The sequence below is a fragment of the Triticum aestivum genome, chromosome 1D (genome assembly GCF_018294505.1).
Source record: "Triticum aestivum cultivar Chinese Spring chromosome 1D, IWGSC CS RefSeq v2.1, whole genome shotgun sequence".
In the NCBI taxonomy this organism is placed as follows: Eukaryota; Viridiplantae; Streptophyta; class Magnoliopsida; order Poales; family Poaceae; genus Triticum; species Triticum aestivum.
In genome coordinates, this window is record NC_057796.1 from 470,200,386 (window position 1) to 470,222,520 (window position 22,135).

The 22,135-nt window shown below is 48.7% G+C and overlaps 2 protein-coding genes and 1 pseudogene across 2 annotated transcripts; 1 reads left to right on the forward strand and 2 right to left on the reverse strand.

The window, feature by feature from the left end:
- The first annotated feature begins 4,994 nt into the window (after nucleotides 1–4,994).
- LOC123183072 (RNA polymerase II degradation factor 1) lies at nucleotides 4,995–8,879 on the forward strand. The gene is made up of 3 exons (XM_044595807.1): nucleotides 4,995–5,472; nucleotides 6,308–6,583; nucleotides 7,305–8,879. Exons 1-3 carry the CDS (start codon nucleotides 5,377–5,379, stop codon nucleotides 8,526–8,528), a joined length of 1,596 nt encoding a protein of 531 aa, XP_044451742.1. The 5' UTR covers nucleotides 4,995–5,376; the 3' UTR covers nucleotides 8,529–8,879.
- Nucleotides 8,880–14,991: 6,112 nt separating this feature from the next.
- Nucleotides 14,992–16,622, reverse strand: LOC123176507 (cytochrome P450 89A2-like). The gene has a single exon (XM_044590685.1). The coding sequence runs from the start codon at nucleotides 16,620–16,622 to the stop codon at nucleotides 15,033–15,035; it is 1,590 nt and encodes a 529-aa protein (XP_044446620.1). The 3' UTR covers nucleotides 14,992–15,032.
- A 2,983-nt stretch (nucleotides 16,623–19,605) lies between these two features.
- Nucleotides 19,606–21,197, reverse strand: LOC123176520 (peroxidase A2-like; annotated as a pseudogene).
- Between the last annotated feature and the right edge of the window lie 938 nt (nucleotides 21,198–22,135).

Below are 22,135 nucleotides of genomic sequence, written 5' to 3' on the forward strand. Positions count from 1 at the left end.
TGGAACCGTCAACGCTTCGTCGAGCATCCATAAACAGTGATGGTTATCACGGGACGACGACTAGCGGATCTACTTTCACCTAGTGGCAGAGGGGACATGGAGGGGCTGGGTTTAATTCTCTAGGTATATATTTTCGCAACGCTGATCATTTTTTGCTAATAGAACAATATAATTTCCTAATACAACCAATGATTTTGTCATTGCATAATATATATAAATGCAAGCTAAAGGCCAACCATTTTATTATACATGATTATTCTTGTTCGCATTCTTAAATTTCAATATGAAAATGTTTTGTAGCAATGCATTTCATTTCATATTTTAGAGTAGTCAGATTATCAAATTCGTCTTCTTGGCGCGTGGAATTATTTACCAATATTAGCTATCACTAGACACGCTCCAGCTGCAAAAAAAAGTGTGTCTAAGCAAAGTAAAATGCAAATGATACTTGAATACAAAACTATTGGGTAGTATGTGAGGCACAAATATTTTTTCGCTTCATTGCTGTTTGGCCCCCCTATGCCTAAATCCTGGCTCCGCCCCTGTCCACGCCGACGTCTTTTTTGAGACTTTGGTTGTGACCGAATGTTGTGAAACAGTGTGGAACATGTGGTTGAGGCCTCTTCTTTTATAGTGTTTGACTCGGAGGAAAACCCTTTCTTTCAAAAAAAAATCCATGTTATGCATGGAGGTTTGAGGGTTAAAAAATTGTCATTTTATAGATAGCTTAAGTTTGATACCCACGGGCACATATGATGAAACACCATGTCATCGAAGCGTATAATCGTAGATATTCACATACACTCAACCCTATGAACTCACGATCCTACCGATATGAGCATCTCCGTGATAACCCTAGTGGGTTGGTTTCACCACACGAAACCTAACCACCCGAGCTATGCTCAGTTTGTTGTATGGCATTCTTTTCTAGGATACGTATGGTTAAGTATAGTAGGAGAAGATACGAAGCAAATCAAAACTAACATGCCGAGCATTACATATGAACTAACGTGTACGTAGTCTAGGGAAACGCATACAAGAGTTGTCGGTGCAGCTTGCTCAGTCTTCGACGACGTCAAAGAGCTCTTGTCAATGGCTAAGAGCAAGTACGACAAGGTACAGTCAGCAGGTTGTAAGGAGTAAAGTAATATTTTTCTATACTTAGTTGGAGGAAAGAGAGGATATGAGAGTGTGTAAGCGGGCTCTCATGCAAGAGACAGCTATAGCACGTGCTCCTAGACACTATGTGAGAATGAAAGATGGGTTGTATATTAATAAAGTAGCACATACTTATAGCTAATTGTTATACATGTTGGCTACAAGATTGACTATAGATGAATTGCACTTTCTTATAGCCAACAGTTGGCTATACTATTAGCCATGCTCTAAAAGAACTCTTGCCAACAAAGCCACCCTTTGATTCTTCACGGAAATCATGGGCTAGTATAATAACAGTATAATAACACTCGGCACACGGAATTGACGCGTTGCACGACTGGGCAGGTACGCGTCGTCCATGAGCTAGTGCTCCGCAAGACACAATGACCATGCCAGCATTAAAAGGTGGTCACGGTTGCACCGCCGTCTGGTCCACGCGAACCCGACGTGTGTTGGGTAGCCAAGCAAGGAATCCATGCATGCATGATTCACGTGTAAAACCGCTGCGATTTTCTATGAGAAGAAACAACAATGCCCTCGCCGAGATAAACACAGCTTAGCCCACGCGCCTGACTGAATTAACAGCGTTCGTGTAGAGTGTACTTGAAAAAGGGTAACGCCTCCTTGTATCGAAAGTCTTGTTGGACGGCCGTGTCACTCACCCGGCTCGCCGGAGCGGAGAGCCGAGGCGGGCAGGCGTCGCCGTCGCGTCGTACGTCCATGCTTATCCACAAGCCGAACCAGCCAGGCCAGCAGTCCGGAGCAGAAGAGAGGACACATGGCCGTGCGTCGGCGTCGCGCACAATGTCTCCCCGGACACGATTCGGATGCCGACGGCGACGTGCAGCTGCAGACGACGAGCTGGTGATATGAAAGCTACCGTCGAGGCGTCGCCAGCCACCTCCGTCTCCCCGGCCCTAAACAACGGCCGCCACCACCGGGATTTTTCTCGTGGCGGAGATGGGCGGTGACCGGTCAGCACGCACCAACCCCGGCCCCTTTGTTTGTGGCCGGAGTACGAGCGTACACGATCTCTCGCCGTGGCGCCTGCCTCCTGGTCCTGGACGTACAGGTTCCTTTCCCCCGTGGCGTCCCATTCGCTCGCTCCCGTCACTCACGGCCGCCAGACATCTTGCCAGAAATCCAGAAGAGGACCTCAGCAATTTTTTGTGGTGGTGCGACGGGCGTGATCGACGGCCGTTTGATTATATGAATGAAAGAGTACGTTGGACGAGTGAAAGAGATCTGAGATGTGGTAGTGCACAGTATCTTAATCCATGGCGGGACGCAAGTTGGATCAAATAAGCGGCAGGCAAGGCGGCTCTGACTTGCCAATGCAAGTGGGATTGATTACTTTAGCCGTTTCAGGCCAACTTGGTTGGCTGGATTTTTTCGGGCCGCCCCTTCATCCTGAATCGGTAACATACCTGGACGCTTTCTTATAATATGCAAGAATAATTTTATACTAGTAGAATTTTGCAAAAAAGAGATGTTTACTACTAGGAAGGAATGAATTAGTGACATATTAACATTGGTATTACCCTTCCCACAAAAAAACATTGGTATTTCCCTCCCTAAAAAAAACATTGGTATTACCCTGTAAAAAAATAAAAACTCAAATAATTAAATTTCCTAAGATAGAATGAATTAGTGGCATTGGCATAAACATTTAAGAAGAAAAAATTGGGAAAAAGAATCTAAAACAGTGAATTTTTTTGCACAAAATATACATAAAAGTTGCGCTTTTCGAAAAATATGCACTAAGGAAAGAAAAACGAAAAACGCATAGAAACAGAAAACGGAAAGAAGAAGAAGGATATGTTGCAATCGAATTGACTAACCCAAATATGGGGTCAGTCAAAATCAAAGAAAGAAAAGCCCAAGAGAACACTTGAAAAAGGTACACGATCTTAAAGCCAAAAATTAATTTTCAGACGACTTACACATATTATATAGCTAATAAAATGTTAAGTAATATGAAAAGACATACAGCAAATCAAGGTTATGACGCTGAACATTAGACATGCACTAGGGAAATGCGTACGAGAGTCGTCGGTGCAGCTTGCTCGGTCTACGATAGCGTCGAAGAGCTGTATTGTCAATGGAAAAAAGAACTCTTGCCAACCAAGGCACCCTTGATTCTTCACCATGGAAATCATGGGTTAGTATTAATAACATTTGTCACACGGAGTTGACCCGTTGCACGATTGGGCAGGTACGCGTCGTCCATGCGCTAGTGTAACACGAGTGCTCCGCAAGACACAATGGCCACGCCAGCATTAAAAGGTGGTTACACTTGCACGGCCGTCTGGTCCACGCGAGCCCGACGTGTGTTGGGTAGCCAAGCAAGGAAGGAAACCATGCGTGCATGATTCACGTGTAAAACTGCTTCAGAAGAAACAACAATGCCCTCGACGAGGTAGATGTACAGCTCAGCCCACGCGCCCGAATTAATTAACCTCCAAAAGGTCCGTTCGACTGCTGGAGTAGAGCGTTCGAGAAGAGGGAACGCCTCCGTGTATGGAAAGTCTCCTTGGACCGCCGTGTCTCGCCGGAGCGGGGAGCAGGCGTCGCCGTCGTATCGTACGTCGAGTCCATGCCTATCCACAAGCCAAGCCATCAGCCCGGAGCAGAGGACACATGGCCGTGCGTCGGCGTGGCGCACAATGATGCCTCCCCGGACACGAATCCGATGCCAAAGCCACCCGATTCTCGGATGCGTTTCGTGCGCACACGCCCTCCCCTCCAGTCCCGGCGGACGGCGACGTGCAGCGGCAGACGAGGAGCTGATGGAAGAAAGCGACCGCCGGGGCGTCGGCAGCCACCGCCGTGTCCCCGGCCCTAAACAACGGCCGCCAGAACCCTCGCTCGGGCCACCACCGGACCGGGATTTTTCTCGTGGCGGAGACGGGCACGGCACCAACCCCCGGCTCCTTGTTTTGCAGTTGCAGTAGGAGCGTACGATCTGTCGCCGAGTCGCCGTGGCCGCTGCCTCCTGGACGCACACGTTCCTTTCCCCCGTGGCGTACCTATCCGCCACCGTGGCGTCCCATTCGCTCGCTCCCGTCACCCACGGCCGGCCGGACTCGGTGGCCACCAGAAATGAGATCTCCCCGTCAGCGACAAATCTAGAAGAGCGAACCCTCAGCATTCTTTTTTCTTTTTTTTTTGAAATTGAACCCTCAGCATTCTTGTGGTGGTGCGTCGGGCGTGATCGATGGGCGTCTTTTTAATTCATTCATGCAAGAGAATGGTACGTTGGAGGAGCGAAAAAGATGTGAGATGTGGTGCCAGTTGCACAGTAAAAGTATCTTAATCGGTCGTGGGGCGCAAGTTGGGGCCGGATAGGCGGCGTCTGACTTGTCAAGTGGGGCTACTTTAGCCGCTCCAGGCCAACTTGGTCGGCTGGATTTTTCCTTTGCGGACCGCCCCTTCATCCTGAATCGGTAACATAAATATCCACATATATCACGACCACAACTTTGTACTATACACAAAAAATGATAATAATAGTACGCCGGACCCGGTATGCATGCAGTAGATATCGTCAACTTGATGGGTGGGTCAAATGGCCCAACTTGATGAGCTAAAAAGGCAAAACGTGACGGGTACAACGGGCCATGGACCCGCCGATCGGCTGGTCCGGACGCTAGCAATCCACTTGTCCGCACGCACGCACGCTACCTCGCCGGGCACCGCAAGCATCCGCCCCGACGTCCCCACGTCAAAGTCTCCGCACCGCACACACGCACACACCATCCGTGGCCGTCCCGCGGCCGCCTCATCACCGGTGTCCGTGTGCGGCGCTGGCGGCACCACCACGGGAAAAGGAAAAACACCGGCGGGCGAACCACAGAGGCGGCATCTGATTTTGACCGGAGACGCCCGGCCCATCCGTCACGCGGCCGCCCCGTACCGAACCCCCGCAGAAATCTGACGGCGACCGCGCCGCCCGCCTATATCTACCCGCGGGGGGAGGGGGCACGCACCGGCACCGGCCACGAGCGAGCGAGCGAACCAAGTCGCCGACCTAGCTTTACTCCTCCTCCTCACCCTCCTTTCTCCCTTTTTTCTTTAGCTTTTACTCCTCCTCCGCCTCCTTGGCCTCCGCTCCTCTCCCCGCCCACGCCTCCTCCCAAATCCTCCTCGCCTCCGCCGCTTCCGTTCGGAGTCCAGCCGGAGATACGCGGAGAAGCAGATCGCGGAGCATCGCGTCTGATGGCGTCCCCGGCGCGGCCAGCCTCCGTCTCCGGCCCCTTCGGCCTGTCCCCCGACCTCGCCCGCTGCTCCTTCGACCACACGCTCCGCCGAGAGGTCAGCTCCCCCGTCCTCCCCGCTCGATCCGCGCCAGATCCGCGCCTCGTGTTTTCTGCTGTGTTGTTCGCCTAGAGTAGTAGGTCCCGGGACAGCGCTGCGTCCCGCGCGCGTGCGCGTGCGCGGCGGCCTGGTACGACGGGTGGGCCGCTGGGTCTGCCCGCCGTCCGCTGGGGCGCGGTTCGCGGCCTGCCTCCTCCTGATTTGCCGCGGCGACGGCGGACAGGTGCATGTCCTCTCCGCCTTGTGCTGGATTTGGGAGCTCGCTTGCCATTTCTACCTCCAAGAGTTTGAAAGATGCTACTCCACTAGATTGCACCACTCTGGTGACGCCCCATCTGGGCCAAGGATTCAGCCTGACACGGCGATTCCATGCTTCATTTCCGCCCGCTAGCGAGATTTATGTCTCAACTAACTGCTTGCAGCAAAAGTCGGGATAATTGTTCTAGGTGCGGGTGCCTCACGCTTCTGTCTCTAGAGTCTAGTCAAACTATTGATAAACTTGCATATTTGATCCACATAGTTCCGTCGCTATCTAGATCCAATGCATGTAGCTGAAACAAGCTGCTTGTGAGGGTTAATACTACCTACTAACGGGAAATTTCTTGCTGTACATACTCTGTAATGCCACCTGTGGTTGTCAGCTGCAACCTTATTATCAAATATGTTGGTAATGGAATGGTGCCTCAAGATTAAGTTACTTGTCAGCTCGTGCAACTTTGAGACGAGCTTGAATGACTAGCTGTAGATTTGTCATCTTCTGTTTTCACCTTACCCGTGCCTCTAAATTTCCTCTGGCCCTTACTAGTTATTTTTCTGGTCTTCAACGAAGCAGGATTTTCAGGACAACAGATTATTGAGGTCATTGGTTAGCATGCGTGAACAAGAAAACCATTCCAAAGAAATTATAACGGAAGCTATCGAGAGCTGCATGAACAAACAAGCAGAAAATCTGGTGAATTCACTGGATGTCATCAGTGGAAGGCTGTCGCAGTTGGAGTTATACTGCTATAAGCTTGAAAGGTCCATTGGAGAACTGCGAAGCGATGTAATGGATTATCACAGCGAAGCAAATCTAAACTTCCGTGGCCTTGACAAGAACGTCAAAGAGGTATGTCCTGTTTTACAACGACACAGGGACACACAATTATTGAGCTTTGAATGCCAAATTATATTATGTTGCTTTCTAGTATGTAAATTTCTCGTCACATATAATCAATAATTAAACAGTGAATTATGTTTGCCTTGAGCTGTGGAAGTTTTCATGGTTTAGTTTGAAGTTTTTTTAGTTAGATTATGTTTCCTGCATCTGCATCTAGTACAACTGGACTGATGCATTATTTATTGGGGACAAATGTTAACATGGGTATTCCCTCTAGTTGTAACTATGAGTAGCACATCTTCTACTGTGTCACACTGATTAGCTACTCTAAGATATCACACCTATATATTGTTTTTGGTTCTCTTGGCGTGATTGGCCAATAGTTAGTCTACGTAGCATTACATCTGGTAATACTACAGGAAGTTAATTTTGTGATAAGTTTCACAACGACAACGACTAATTAACTGGCTTCATGTGATTGCTTAATCATGTTTTAGGGCTGTGAGTTCTTGCTAACTGCCTCTTTTTCTTTTGTCATGTTAGGCACCACAGGGAATTTTAAGCAAAGCTTGATTATGTAAACATTTTAGTGCTAGTCGATCAAGCCAAATAGCTTACCTTACACCCAGTTTGTATTTATATTTTACCACTTCCTTTCAGTAACTATGACCCGTTAGCTCTTGTAATGTTCTTCAGTGCACAACTCATGATGGAACCTACTTTGGTGCAGGTTCAGAAATGTGTACAAGTTCTGCAGGATAAGCAAGAGCTTGCTGAAACTCAGAACGAGCTAGCTAAACTTCAGATTGTATATGAAGATCCTGCACAAAAGAGTGAAGGTACTGCCCCATCAGTTTTCATGGCCAGGGAAAATGATGGCAGTTTCCCAGGTGCAAAGCATGAGCTTGCCCTTGTCCCGCTGCACCAAGTAAATCAGTCTCCTGCTATGCAATTCCAAAGTTGCAACGGGCTTATTCTACAGCAACTTGTGCCTGTCTCTTTGAGCACCCAACAAGACCAGCAACACTTGAACCAGTCTACTGTTTACCGCGCGCAAAATCAATGCCAACCTGAGCGCAGGCAGGCCCAAACATTTCAACCTGCACCGCAGTCTATGCAACCGCAGGCCCAGAACCCCCAGCCACAGACTGTAGTTGAGGTACCTCCGATAACTAGTCAGGCACCAGAGTTCTACATCCAAGCTCAGCACCATTGGCAACATCAGACTGTCCAGGATGTTCACTCGCAGGCAAGGCAACCACAACAACAACCACAGCCACAGGTGGCACAACAGCAGCAGTACCACAACATGCAGCAAGTTCCAGCTCAGATGGTTCAACTGCAAACATCTTCTCCGCAGGCCCAAAGTGCACCTCATGTCGCCCTGTTCTATCCTCCTTACGGATCCCAACAGCCCGCATGTGGTAACACCGAGGCACTTTCTAGAGGCATGGTTGTGCAGCCTGCCTATTCTACGATCTCTTCTTCCCAGCGAAAGCACCATGAAGCTGCTCCTGTTTACGTGCAAAGCAGCGCCATTGCTGTTCCTATTGCAGAACATCACATCCAGCACCAGCAGACCCAGCAGTTCCATTCGCCTGGCAATGGCTCATTTGCACCTCAGCAATGCAAGGTTGGTCCCTATTCAGTCCAGGGTGGTGCCCAGGCCTACAACACCGTATATGGGAGCCCTCCCAACAGTGCTGCCACTTTTGTTGCTGTCCTTCCTCAGCAAGCACAGCAGGCCAGTGCTCCGATGATGCTCCATCATCTAGGACCCCAGCCCGTGCAGAATCACCCTGCAGACATGGCTGACAAGGCTGCTCGAATGGGTTACTTGAACGATCATGCTGAGAACATGCCGCGCCGAATGGTGGCTGCAGGCCAGCCTGTAGAGTACAACACCTTCCATGATGGGCTGAGCTCTGTTGGCAATGCGGCTTGGTCTGGCTAGTCGACGATGGAGAAGTCGCATGTGAAGCACTCCATCTGCTCCTGCGACTTTCTCATGTGATATACCGTGTGGCGATCTTATTGTGATGGGAAGCTCATTTTTGAACTTCCCTCCGGTATTTGCTCTGGCATCTTTTATCAGCCGGCAGATTGGTACTACGTATCCTCCAGCCTACTTTTTTCAGCTGGATGATGATCGTGATGAAATAAGACTGTAGGTTAGTCGAGTGATGATGATTGTCGGCATTTGTCCCATTTTTAATGGACGCGTATGCTTGCTTGTAACCTTGTTGTGGACTTGCATTTGCATGTTTGCGATCGATATGAAAATATGAGAAATTTGTTGGTTTCACGTTCTTGTTCAGTATGAGCTCATCTGTTCACCTGCTCGTAGCAGTCGGGCGTATTCCCGGGTTTGTGTTTACCATCTGTTGGCAGTAACTGTTAGTAGTTGATGTGAGAAATTTACAGTGGTTTGGCTGTGGCTTAAAAAAAAACAGCTTGGGGGAAGTATCTGTGGACAAGGTCCATATGCATTTGTCAGAACCCAAGTGTCACAAGACAAATTGCTACTGAACTGAACTGAGAGGTAATACTCATTCTGGAAAGCTATCTCTCCTTCACATAGCCTCTCACTCCAAGCAATGAGGATGCCGCCTGAAGCCCCTACAGATGGCAAGTACTCAAACTTACTGAACCTTCTCGAACAGAATTTTCCTGGCATAGTTCATGTCAAGCACTTCTCTCGTTTCCAGTTTTAAGATGTTCCACTGTCGGTTCTCCTAGTCCTAGTCCCACAATCAGGCAAACAAGTGACAATCTACTGACTGACACACAATGCCAGTTAGCCAAAGCTCTTGCAACAGCCATAAATCCAGAGAGACCAACCACAGAGAGACCAACCCTAGCAAAAGCTTCTGAATTTGTGTCGATCATGGATGGCTTCAGGTCTTTTTTCTTCCCCTGCTGCTTTCCTTCCTGCCCCCCGGGGCCAGCTTGATTGTCTCTTGTTGGCCTGGGTTGCAGGTTTATGCTCTAATTCCTCATTAACCACCTCACGAAATGGGGAAGTGAGGGTACCAACAACTTCCTTTGGTATCTTATATTGGTGGTGATGGTTGATGAATGGCAAGCAAGACACTTTCTATCCTTTTTCAACAAGGAGGATATCCCCGGGCCTCTGCATCGAGCGACGCACAGCCATAAGACAATTTCTGTCTGGGCAAGCATTTATTTTTAAATCCGTTGTTCAGCTTACTAATTCTTGGGCTGCTTACCTCAATGTGCCTCCTTATTTTTCCTCTACCTCTTTATCCGAGACATGGTAATATCCATGTCTTGATCGTTGGACTTCTTCAAAACTTGCTCCGGCTACACGCTCTGGATCACTGGATGGAGTTGTCATACGCCCCTGTGGTGGATCTCCATAAGAGCATCTCCAACAGCGCCGCGCGTTAAAAACTCATTTGCCGCGTGCCCTTCGCCTGGTTTGGCGTGGCCGGCAGTGCTGGCTCCAGCAGCCGCGCTAAAATTAAGCGCGCGCGCGTAGCTCCAGCGGCCGCGCTAAAATGCAGCGCGCGCTAAACATTGCGTACATTTTTTTAATAAAACAATAAATAAAATTCATAGATCAAAACAATACATAGATATTTTACATAGTTCCATAGCATAGATAGGTAAAAACTACGGTGCAACGATTTAAAAAAAACTACTAGATAGTGCAACTACATAGTGCAACTACAGCCTACTCCCAGTCGTCATCATCATCATCGCCATCCTCACTGGTCTGGTCCGAGGTATCGAGCCACATGTCTTCCCAACGGTCATCATTAGCCGGAAAAATCGACTGCCCACCATTTTCAACGATTTCGCACTGCGATAACGCCAGGGCCTTCCGCCGACGCCTGTCCAACCGCTCCGCGCGGCGCCTTGCCGTCTCCTCGCGGCGCCTTGCCCAGAAGGCTTTCTCGTTGGCGACGTCCTACGGGTGGGGCCGGCGCCACTCCGCCATGGCCCGCTCGTCCTCCTCGGCGGCGAGGAGGCGGCGCTGCCGCCGAGCGTGCTCCGCACGGTCCTGGTCCGTGATAAGACAAGGCGGAGGGGCGACGTCCTGCGCCTGCTGGCTCGTTTGGACATTCTGGAAGTTCATCTGCTGGCGCGGCCTGCCCAGGAGGCACGCCGCTGCGTCGTAGGCGCGTGCGGCCTCGTGCAAGGTCCGGAACGTACCGAGGCCGAGCCGGACGTCGCCGGACCGAATCTCGGCGGAGTACCAGCCGTTGGGGCGCTGGCGGACGCCGCGGTAGCCCAACGCTCCTCGGCGGCGCGGCGGCATGGTGGCGCGTCGGTGGCGGGGCGCTGGAGTGGCGAGGAGAGGAAGTGGTGGACGCGCTGGAGCGGCGAAGAAGCTACAAGGCACGCGTGGCAGTGTGGATAGGCGCGTGGCGAGCGTCGCAATTTATAGGCGCGCCGGAATCGGCGCGCCAAAAGTAGGCGCGAGCTGCCGCCCTTTCCCCTGCGCGCGCAATTGTTTCCCGCTTGCGCTTGTTTCCCGCCACCGCTGGAGCGCGGGAAACCGTCCAGCACGCGCTAAAAACCAAGTTTACCCGCGCGCGCGCCTTTTGACGCGGCTGTTGGAGATGCTCTAAGCTTACAAAGGAGGAGCCTGAGGTAGCACCAGAGGACAACTAATCTTCTTTAACCAGAAGATAAACAATCTGTTGGTTTGTAATTTGTAAATTAGATGATCTAATTTGGTCTTACCGGTTAAAGAAGCCGGTAGATAATAAGGTGGCTGCTTTCTCGTGGCAGCTACCTATCCCAACGTGCTAATGTAATTATGTGAAACACGTCTATACCCACCTTAATGATTGTCTATAGACATTGAGTAATATACTTAAGATGCGTGATTCCTCAAAAGAAAGAAAAAATCATGGCGCATAGTCCGTTGGGAAGTTAGGCTGTGTTCGGTAGCCCTTCACTCCTCCACTCGGGAGCGGAGCGGGTGGAGCACCGTATTAGCAGCTCCTCAAATTAATACTGCATGTTGCTCTGCTCTGGAGCGGAGTTGGAGAGCGGGAGGGAGTCCGCCTTTAGTGTCACACTCTCTTGGTAAGTTTGCGGCACATTATACATGCCGATGGTCTGTCCGTCAGCAGCCAGTTTGCGAAGCGGTCAGGAGACTTCAAATGAATGTGCAATTTGTCAAAATAATTTTTAAAAATACGAGCCATATGGATTTTAAAAATCTTTGATTTAAATGGATATATGGAGAAATCATAATTTAGTGAACACATCCACACATGCACAAGGGATTTGGCTGATCGATATATTTATCTAAGTACAATACTGAATCTTTGGTGGGCGCTAGATTTCTGAATATTTGATTATTTTCAAAAGAAAATATCTCCAACAAATTTTCTTTAAACATAAATGGTACAAACAAAGGACTGATGTTTTCATACATCTACCGTTTTTTTTTTCCGAAAAGGATACATCTACCGGTTAACCTACATGCACTTTGTTGAGCTCGTTAACAATAGCCTCCATCGAGGGTCTTCTGTTTCGATCATGCTCCACACACCTTAGTCCAATGCTGACACATGTTTTCACTTCCTCAAGGCAGTCTGATGGGTACTTATATGATGTGTACTCGTCTGTCCATTTTTGACGTACCTACAAAATTCGGATTACCATCATATATACTTCAGATGACCAAGTAATATTGTCATACACTATTAATGAAGTTCACTACAGACATGTTGACAGTTGATATAACATTTTTGTTAAATAACATCTGAATTTATCATGTTGATAATTCGTTTTATAATCAACGACATAGCTATGTGTATCCTAGGGGGTGGGGGCAGTTGCTCCCCCCCCCCTCCCCCTCCCCCAGCCTTGATAGAATCGTCGAACAAAATTTTAGGAGCTTAAATAGAAGAAACTTTTTGAATTATCAAAAGTTAGAGATGAATACCAGAAGCGGCATCTTGCTGAAGGTAGCAAATAATGCTACATACACATAACCAAGGAGTGGTAACATCGACAACTCTCAGGCAGCTAGCACTTGAGAAACACCAGAACATATCTCTCTAAACCCAGGGCCGGTCCTGAAATTTTGGGGGCCCGGGGCGAATCCAAAACTCGGGGCCCCTAGAATTAAAAATATAGTAATAATAATGATATATGTACATATGAAATATTACTGATAAACACTTAAATACATCAAAACAATATAAATATTAAATAATTATAGATTTTACCTTCAGAAAAATTCTAAAAATCCTCGATGCAAGTTATGATGGGGGTCGATATCAATCTCATCAAATAATTACCTCTTGATGCATAATTTTTCCAAACTCTTTAAACTCCGTAGGGTCATTGTTGATCTCAAATAGTCTTCAGTAATTGTAGTTTTGTAAAACTTCTTTCAACTGATGCGACAATAAATAAGATGATAAGCAAAAGAGGCATTAGGATAAACGTCGACTTGAATTGTTTGAAAATCACCATAGTAGACATTACACTATCTGACAAAGTGAACTTGATAATCTTTTAGTAAAAAAAAAAAGCAAGACAGGATGATCATCACCACTAACAGCGCCAGTTACATTTTTTATGACCGATATTCATGTCAACATTTTCCTCTTGTTCATATTCAGAATTCCCATCAATTTGTTCCTCTTCCTCCACAACAATCGTCAATTTACCATTTGGGATCAGTGAAGCACCCGCATTAGTTTTGAAACTTTCATCAAGAGCGTCCCTCTGATTGTATCAACTCATCTAAACACTATATTATCTTCTTTCAATGTGCTGAAAATAATATACCTTGGATGCCAGCTATGCACCATGTATGCAAAGGATAAATTACTTAATCAGTAGTACTAAACTCATAGGGAGTACTCCCTCCGTCCTTGAAAGAGTGTACTTCCAACTTTGTTGGAGGGTCAAACTATCTCAAAGTTTGACCGAGTTTGTGCAAAAATATATCAATGCTTGTGAAACCAAATAGGTATATGATGAAAATATATTTTATGATGAAGCTAACGCTACTAATTTTATGGCATAAATATTGCTCTATTATTATATAAATACGGTCAAACGTAAAAAAGTTTTGTTGGAAAGTACATTTTTTCATGGACGGAAGGAGTAGGGACTAGTAGTAATATAATATACCTTGGATGGATTGGATCATCTTTGGCGGTAGGGCGTTCAGCGATGAGCCTATACTGACGATGTGGACTCGCGTCTGGCTCTAGCGCTCGACGAATCGGCGATGCGTGTGTGCATGTCCATCGCCCGAAGCCGGGAGGGAAAGCAGCGCCGCCTACTGAGTACTCAACGCATCTTGTGATCGGGAAGCACAGGAATAGAGATCGGCATCGACTCGACGAGGCGACGAGCTGGCGTTCGAAATTAGGAAAGAAATAAGAAAGAAAAGGACGGCGTACGATCTCTACGTAATGGAATAGGAAGAATCGCTACCTTTGCCTGCTTACACGCCTCGCTAACTGCCTAAGCCACGGCCCATACTTTAGGCTACAGACCGGGGGAGGCCCCCTGAATTTTGGGGAAAAGAAGCGGCCGATTCACCTTGTTGCAAGTGAGGGAGAAGCCGACGTCGCAGCGGAGCACCGGGCGTGTTCCTCGCGGCCGCAGCAAGAAGGCCGGCGGCGGCGAGCTCCAAAAGAATGTAGTATCAAATATCGGCATGCAGGGGGCCCATCAGATGAGTTTTCCATCTATGCGCATTCCGGTTGGTGGGCCCTGCTTTCGGTTCGTTTTTCCTCCAAAAGAATTCATAATTTCTGAAATTTCATGAAATTTGATACTTTCCCTAAAAACCAAAATTTGATACTACTTCCAAAGAAAATTCATGAGTTGTGGAATTTCTGAAACTTTTCAAATGTTTTTAAAATCCACGAGTTTACTATGCAGGAGGCGGTTTGGCATTGGGAGGGCTGGCTGTCGCCGGCATGCAGAGGCGCCACACCTGTCGACTTTTCCACCGCGTGCCTCATGTTTACTGACTTTCTGTTCCCAGGGGAAATTACAAATTTCCGAAAGTCACAACTTTTGGTAGTTTCAAACAAACTTCAGGAGTTGTGAAATTTGTAAAACTTTCTGGAAGTTTTGAAAATAATCGGGAGTAGTGAATTATTTTTCATTGTTAGTTGATGCCCACTAATCCTATTTATTTCAACATGCACACAAAAGCTACCCACACATGTCACCTCATCAAAGGCCCACCCAACACGCATGAGAAACAAATTCCGTTATATTAGGCTACCTATATTCAATAAACATTTTTTCAACTATACAATCATAATCCAATGCAATGTATAATATGTTTATTTGTTCATATATTATTAAATCAAATGTTTCATACAACCACATCTTAGTGAAATAATATTGCAACATATTTACGCGGGAACGCGCGGGTATTATGTTTGGCGGTTTATTTAATGAAAACCAACGAGGTGGCTGGTTGCTCAATTTTTTTTTACATGTGTCCTTCAGTTTGCATGTTGGGTTTTCGGGGCACAAGGCGTGGGCGCAGCTGCTTCTTCATGACGACCATGAACTCGAGTTTCTCCGCCAAGTCGATCTCGTGGCCGGCCGCTTCCTTCCACTCGAATTCTCTCACCATGTTGGCCACAAAGTAGAGCAGGTGAAGCACGGCAATGTTCAGACCGGCGCAGATCCTCCGCCCGACGCCGAACGGCATCATTCTGATCCCCGTGCTGCCTCCTGTCACGTCCACCCCTCGGCCGCCTGAGAACCGCTCTGGAATGAACTCCATGGGCTTCTCCCACTCCCGTTCGTCCCTCCCCATCTCGGCGACCATGAAGTTCACCGTGGCACCCTTGGGGACGAGGTACCCGCCGACCTCCACGTCCTCCGCTGCCATGTGCGGCAGCACGAAGTGCACGGGCGGGTGCTTCCGCAAGCCCTCAAGAACCACCGCCTTGAGGTAAGGCATGCTCTGAATGTCTTCCTCGGATACCTCTTCATGGCCGTCTTTTGTCTTGGCTTTGATCTCCTTGTAGAGCCTCTCCTGGATGGCCTGGTTTTTCACCAGCTCGGCCATGATCCAGTGCAGTGCGGTGGAGGTGGTGTCAGCCCCGGCGGTGAGGAACTCCGAGCAGAGGTTGACCATCTCGTCGTCGGTGAGTGGGCGGTTGCCCTCCTCGGGGAGCCTGACGTCGAACAGCGTGTCCACGTACGAGTGCTCCAACGTGGTCTCCGATTTGCTCCGCCTCGGCTCGCGCTCGCCGCCGCGTTTCTTGTCCTTGTACTCCCTACGCGCGTTGATCAGCGGTAGGAACAACTCCTTCTGCCGCCGGCGCAGGGAGAGCATTTTCCGGACGCGTCCGCGGAAGAGGTGCTCGGCGACCGACGGGAGGAAGGCGAAGACGGACATCTTGCTGAACATGTATCGCACCTGCTCGTGCTGCGCGGCGGCGATGGCGCGCACCACCTTCTCGTCAAGCCTCTCGCCGAAGCACATGATCAGAAGCAGGTAGAACACGGCGTACTGGAACGTGGGCGTGACCGGGGCAGGCGCCTCACCGTCGTCGGCCAGGCGCCGCAGCTTATCGACGAGCACGTGGCGCGCCCAGAAGCGTGCGTGCGTGAACCGGCGGCCGCGCGACGGGTGCAGCGTCCCGGCGACGAGGTTGCGGCGCAGGAGGCGCCACACCGGCCCGTAGCCGGCGCGGGTGACGGAGTAATTGTCGTCCGCGCCGAGGATCCTGGCCGACGCGAAGCTGGGGCGGTCGGCCAGGGCCGCCCCGCGCTGGACGAGAACGGTGTGTGCGAGGCGTCGGTCGGCGACGAAGATGGCCAGCCGCGACCCCACTCGCAACGACACGATGGGGCCGTACCGCCTGACAAGGCGTTGGAGCAGGGGCTCCGCCTCGGCCGGCGAGCTGGTGAGCCCTAGCCACGCCGCGATGAAGAGCAAGAGCAGGGACGGCGGGCCCGGCGGGAGGCGCCTGCCGTCGCCCTGAACACGGCGGAAACGGAGGAGTAAGAGGAGGGCGAAGAGGATCGTAGTCGCAATAAGGAAGAAAATGTGCAACGTTGCCATGGTGCTTGCTGTTGCTGCTCTAGCTAGCTGTGGACTGTGGAGCTAAGTCGGCGAGATGGGTGCAGCAAATGTAGACGTGGAAGAAGGCGATAATATAATTAATTTAGAATCATTTGCTAAACTAAAAAAACAAATTAATGAATGTGAATCATGTCATGTGTGAGGCTGTGCCACCTACCTAGCAATTCAGTACCTAGCAATAACGTGAGGCGGATCACGGAAGATCACAAACGTGGAGAAAAGCCTGCTGCATGAGCCGATCGATTTCATACGCGGCTATATTTTAATTATTTTATTAAGGGAATATATTTTAATATTGCATATCAACGATTCGTGCTGAGAAAAGACTGTATGAGCCTCCGATTAATTCATACGCTGCTATGTATAATCAACGATTCGCGCGGATCATCGCGGCGCCATATCTGGCGCCCACTCCACAAGATCAAACCCGGTGATACCCTAGCTGTTCTCCAATGATCCGGGGAGGCCGGCGAAATGATGAAGTTTCGATTCATATTACGTAGTACTCCATGTGCTAATTTTCATTGCGATTCCATTGCACACACACATGATTTTTTTAGGTCAGACACCCGCACGCCATGACACATTCACACTTGAATCCAGTCAGACCTATTAAGAGCATCTCTAGCAGACCCTTAAACCGCAGAATAGAAAACACGGTTTCAATTCACGAAAAACGCATTTTAATGGTCGGTTTGAGCTACGGCAGAACATACCCTTTAAACTTAGACTCTAAAACCGAATATTCGCGTATATTCTTCCCCTCGTCTTCTTCTTCCTCTTGCCCGTGTTCCTAGTTAGCTCTCGTAGCCGTAGTCGCTCCCCATTGGGATCTAGGAGTCAGCTCCCCGTTGCCGGATGGATCCTGGAGCTAGCTAGCTCGACCGTGGCTGGATGGATCCAGGAGCTAGCTAGCTCGACCGTGGCGGGATGGATCCAGGAGCTTGCTAGCTAGCTAGCTAGCTCGTTCGTGGCCGGATGGATCCAGGAGCTAGCTAGCTCGTCCGTGGCCAGATCGATCCAGACTTGCTAGCTAGCTCGTCCGTGGCCGGATTGATCCAAGAGCTCCTTCATCGTCGTAGCTGCTCGAGTTTCCGGCGACGACGGCCGGGGATGGACGGGCGGCGGTCCGGACGGATGAGGCAGCTTCCCGAATGAGCAGGGCGGCGGCCGAAGACGGACGGGGCGGCGGCCGGGGACGGACGGGAGGCGGCCGAGAGCAAGCCATGAAGATCCCAGTGGCAGTTGGACTCCCGCTAACGGTCTTTCGCGTAGATAGGGCGCCCTCGGGTTGCCTCCGAAATACTTATTTTCATGGGTTCGGCCGGGATGTTTTCCGGGTCCCTTCAAAAAAATTACAGGTCGGAGTTGTTTACGGGTTTTATTCGGGTCGTTTTTCCCGCCTAAAACTGTAAACCGGCGGTTATTTTACAGTTTCATGTGTTTTAAGGGGTCTGCTAGAGATGCTCTAACATGGATCCAAATAGCCGGCGAACATTTCCACAAAGGGATGTCATTTACAAACATTTTTCCTTGCAGTTTTAGTTAGTGAATTTCACTCTTTACCCCATAGTTGTGCATTTGTGGTACGTATTATAGAATAGCCCGGTGTGTTAGGTTATGTGGTGCGTCAAAATATGCAAATATCAAAAGGTTTCATCCACAATAATGTGCGTCCTTCTCTTCACCATCTGGTCGATTCCTAGTTGTTGTCCTGATATTTTTTAGTCTCAATCATCACCTCACACCTTTCCAAATGACATGCATCAGAAAAACAGGGTCTAATTTTTTTAAATGGGTAATCTAGATGACTTTTCATTAGATGGGATAATTAGTGCCACAAATGCATAATTAGATCAGATAAACAGGGTCTAGAATTTTTAAAATGCAAATTTTTTTCCAGAAAATTGTCACCACATGATTTTGATCGGACGACTGTTGGGTGTTCCACCACATGATTTTGATCGGACGACTGTGTGGGTGTTCCCTGGGACCTCCTCCCCAGGGAAAATTCCCCAGATAACATTACCAATTAATAATGATGGGAAATTTGGTTTGGTGAAGTCAGTGTAGCACTACAGGAAAAACATACATTCACTATAGGAAAATTATAAGTTGTCATGTATGTAGATGAAAGTCGGGCGTAAATTCACTGGTACTCGACTTACAAGCGTGTAAGCTGAATAGAGAAAAAAAACACGACAAACAAAGTGACCTCGGCTTAGATTATCACAAGCCAAGCCTAACCAATAAAATGCTCAGTTTATATAAAATGATCACATATACCACAAAAAGAGCTCGTTAATAGTTATTTATAGTTGTTTGTTAACAATACAATAAATAACACCATTAACATGCATCAAAATTGTGCTTTCCTTTCTACTAATACTAATCATTATGCCAAAAATCCACACTTCGTCGTGGCAGCACGGTCAATAATCATGTGTTAACACTAAATCTGCATGAAACTATGAAATGATTATCAAGCTCATAAATGAGATGAGGTAAGGAGACCAAAAATTAAATATCTACCTAAACCCGTTTGAGTCACAACACCGTGTTATCAGTTTCATTGATGAAATCCTGTCGAAAGGAGTTTCATTGATGTAATGAAATTGGGAGCTATGTCAGAAAGAGAGACCAAACAAACCACCTGACTCGACTTGGTCGCCAAGCTTCACATCACATTGAACCGGACTCAGGCACTCGGCAATGAACACCTTTTTCAACTGTTTGATGATGCGTACACACGAAAGTACATGCAAATAAAATTTGCATTTCATTCCACATCGAATAACAAGCAAGCATGGCATGCATGAAACATTTACATTGGTTGACACACATACCAATTATTGCGCTGGACAATAAGAGACAAATTCATTACTCATCCTTACCTCCATGAGCACATGCACATCACATGCCACACGTGTAGAGTGTATCTACATGACACGTGGTCTCCCCCCTAATCCGGATTGACAAACGCGCAACGGTTTCGGACTTCTCCCTGGGAGGGGTTCCTTATCGGCCCCAGGTTTCCCATCTTGATCATCGACTGCGCGAAGGCCTTGAAGAAGGCGTCCTGGCTGCCCGCAAACCGGTCGACGATGGGTGCCGTCGTCCCTGCCGCGCCGGGGTCCGACTTGAGTTCCTGGTCTGACTGGAGGAAACCACGATTCACCTCGAGGTTGGTGAAGTAGTTCTTGTCGAACCTGTCGGGGGTCGTCGGGTCAAAGTCATTCAGGGACGATCCAACGCCATTCCTTGGGCATCTCTGTGACAAGAAGGCCCGGTAGGCCGGGTTGAGGGTTGGGTCGGGCCGGTTCGTCCCGCTGAAGTTGTACAACCGGTCCGTGACGAACTGGCATTGCACACGGCCGAAAGTGTGGGCGCCTAGACATTAAACAAAGCAGACAAGGTTAATATTGGACGTGAGACCATGCATGGATGACCATATATAACCGCCCCGTCTAAGTTCCAAAAAAAACAAAACAGCCCCATCTCGATTTATAAATCAGTAACTGAAGTATACATCTAAGAGCAATGCTATTCTTACGTACACGTTCTACAAAAGGTTTTACACACTAGTTCATTTTGTGGCAGTTAGCTAAAATCAGCGAAGCAGTTACACATGGGAACGCACTAGTACGTAAAGAGTACAAGTTTTATGGAAGAACAACATTTTCGTACATCTAATAGTACTAGTTTTCGATGTTATTTATGTGCGCGAGACGTTTGTTTACCTGAGAGGGCGACGAGGTCGGTGTTGTCAAGCCCGAGGTTCACGAACTTTTGCTTCAGCAGCGGCAGGCCGTCGAATGGTCCTGGTAGGTTCCCGGCTTCTTGAAAGTTGGAAGTGAAGCCGTCTAGCCTCCCCAGCAACACACCCCATCCGGGTCCTCCGGACTGCATATATACACATATAGTATATGCCAAATCAGCAGCCAGTCCATCGATTTACTTGCATAGTTGCATGCAATGCATGTATATGTGTCCTTTAATTATTTGTGTACCGACAGACGATACAAGTCACACGACTCGTCGGATCACCTGGAAGCTACCTGAGTAGTCTGATCACTGTAGTACTTGACTTAACTAGGACGATCGGGACGTACGTACCAGCTCGACCGAGATCTCGGCGGCGATGGCGAGGATGTCGGCGCAGGAGACGACGCCGGGGCAGGCGGCCTCCAGGGCGGCCTTGGCGGCGTCAACGACGTTGTAGCCGCGCGCGGAGCCCTTGTTGGGAGTCGCGTCCTTCTCCGTCTCCATGCCGTCGAAGGTGTCCAGCAGCAGCGAGGCGTCGCAGCCCTGCACGAAGCAGTCGTGGAAGTGGAGGCGCATCAGGCTGGCGAAGATGCGCGGGTCCGACCTTTGCGCCTGCACCAGGACACGCTACACGATCTTGTACGCGCCCGGGCACGTGTCGTCGTAGTAGTCCACGCACAGCTCCTCCGCCGCCGCGCCCCCGCCGGCGTGGAGGAGGCAGACGGCCGCCAGCAGCACGGCCAAGGTGGCGAGGGCGATTGGGGAGGAGGGGGAGGAGGAAGAAGCCATGTTCCTAAGAGGCTGATGAGTGAGCACTGTGAGGATACGAGGGCTGCATTTATAGGCCAAGTTCTAACTTGATCGTACGTTTTAACATGCATGCAATGCGTGCATTCTCGACGTTGAATGTTTTACGTAAGTTACTCCTTGGGCGGGGTAGGAATATGATAAGAATTTTGGATGGATGGATGGATGGATGGATGCGCCCCAACAACTGCAGTATATCAACAACTTGCAAAAGAGGGAGCAATCAGTTCAGCTCCCTGGGCTACTTTTCAAACTGTGTCCCGATGCTTTCTTTGATGTCCCGATGTGACTGAATAATGTCGCTAGTTATAGCTATTATCACATGCTTGCAACCGTATGTGCGGGGTGTCTGCCGTCTGTCATGTGTTGGGTGGTGTATCGTGTTCAATTAGCTAGAAAGACGAGATAAAGAAACATTGTTCTTGGATTTCCGTATGCACTTGAGCTATTCTATAAATGTGAATATATAGATTCCGATCAAGCAAACAGGAGAAGGTGGTCCTTTCGTCTCTCTGCTCCATGCTCAAACACAGCTACGTTTCTGGTCTTCTGGGTAATATATGTTGGCTAGTTTGGACTTTGGAGCTAGAAAATGCAGGCGTACGCATCCGTGACGCGCGTGATTTGTATTAGCATCGTATAATAACTGAATGCACCAACAATAAACGATTAGATTATTTCCAACCATGCGGACGGCTGCGAACGTTGGGGACGCGTCCGCCTATGATCCTATTCCTATTTGGAGCAGTAGACATATACATCATGGTTTTTTTCTCTCCAAAACATATGTTCCTGAATCGTTTGCATATGTATTCCATATGTTCCTGAATCGTTTGCATATGTATTCCATGTATCTTATTGAGTCTTTCATAGTTTTCAAACTATTAGCACATTATCTTCACATATACATGATGTATCCT

Bases quoted from the DNA above. Each gene is read 5' to 3' on its own strand.
- LOC123183072 (XM_044595807.1), top strand. From the start codon at position 5,377: ATGGCGTCCCCGGCGCGGCCAGCCTCCGTCTCCGGCCCCTTCGGCCTG. The intron at 5,473-6,307 runs GTCAGCTCCCCC...TCAACGAAGCAG, and splicing joins ACCACACGCTCCGCCGAGAG to GATTTTCAGGACAACAGATT. The intron at 6,584-7,304 runs GTATGTCCTGTT...ACTTTGGTGCAG, and splicing joins TTGACAAGAACGTCAAAGAG to GTTCAGAAATGTGTACAAGT.
- LOC123176507 (XM_044590685.1), bottom strand. From the start codon at position 16,622: ATGGCAACGTTGCACATTTTCTTCCTTATTGCGACTACGATCCTCTTC.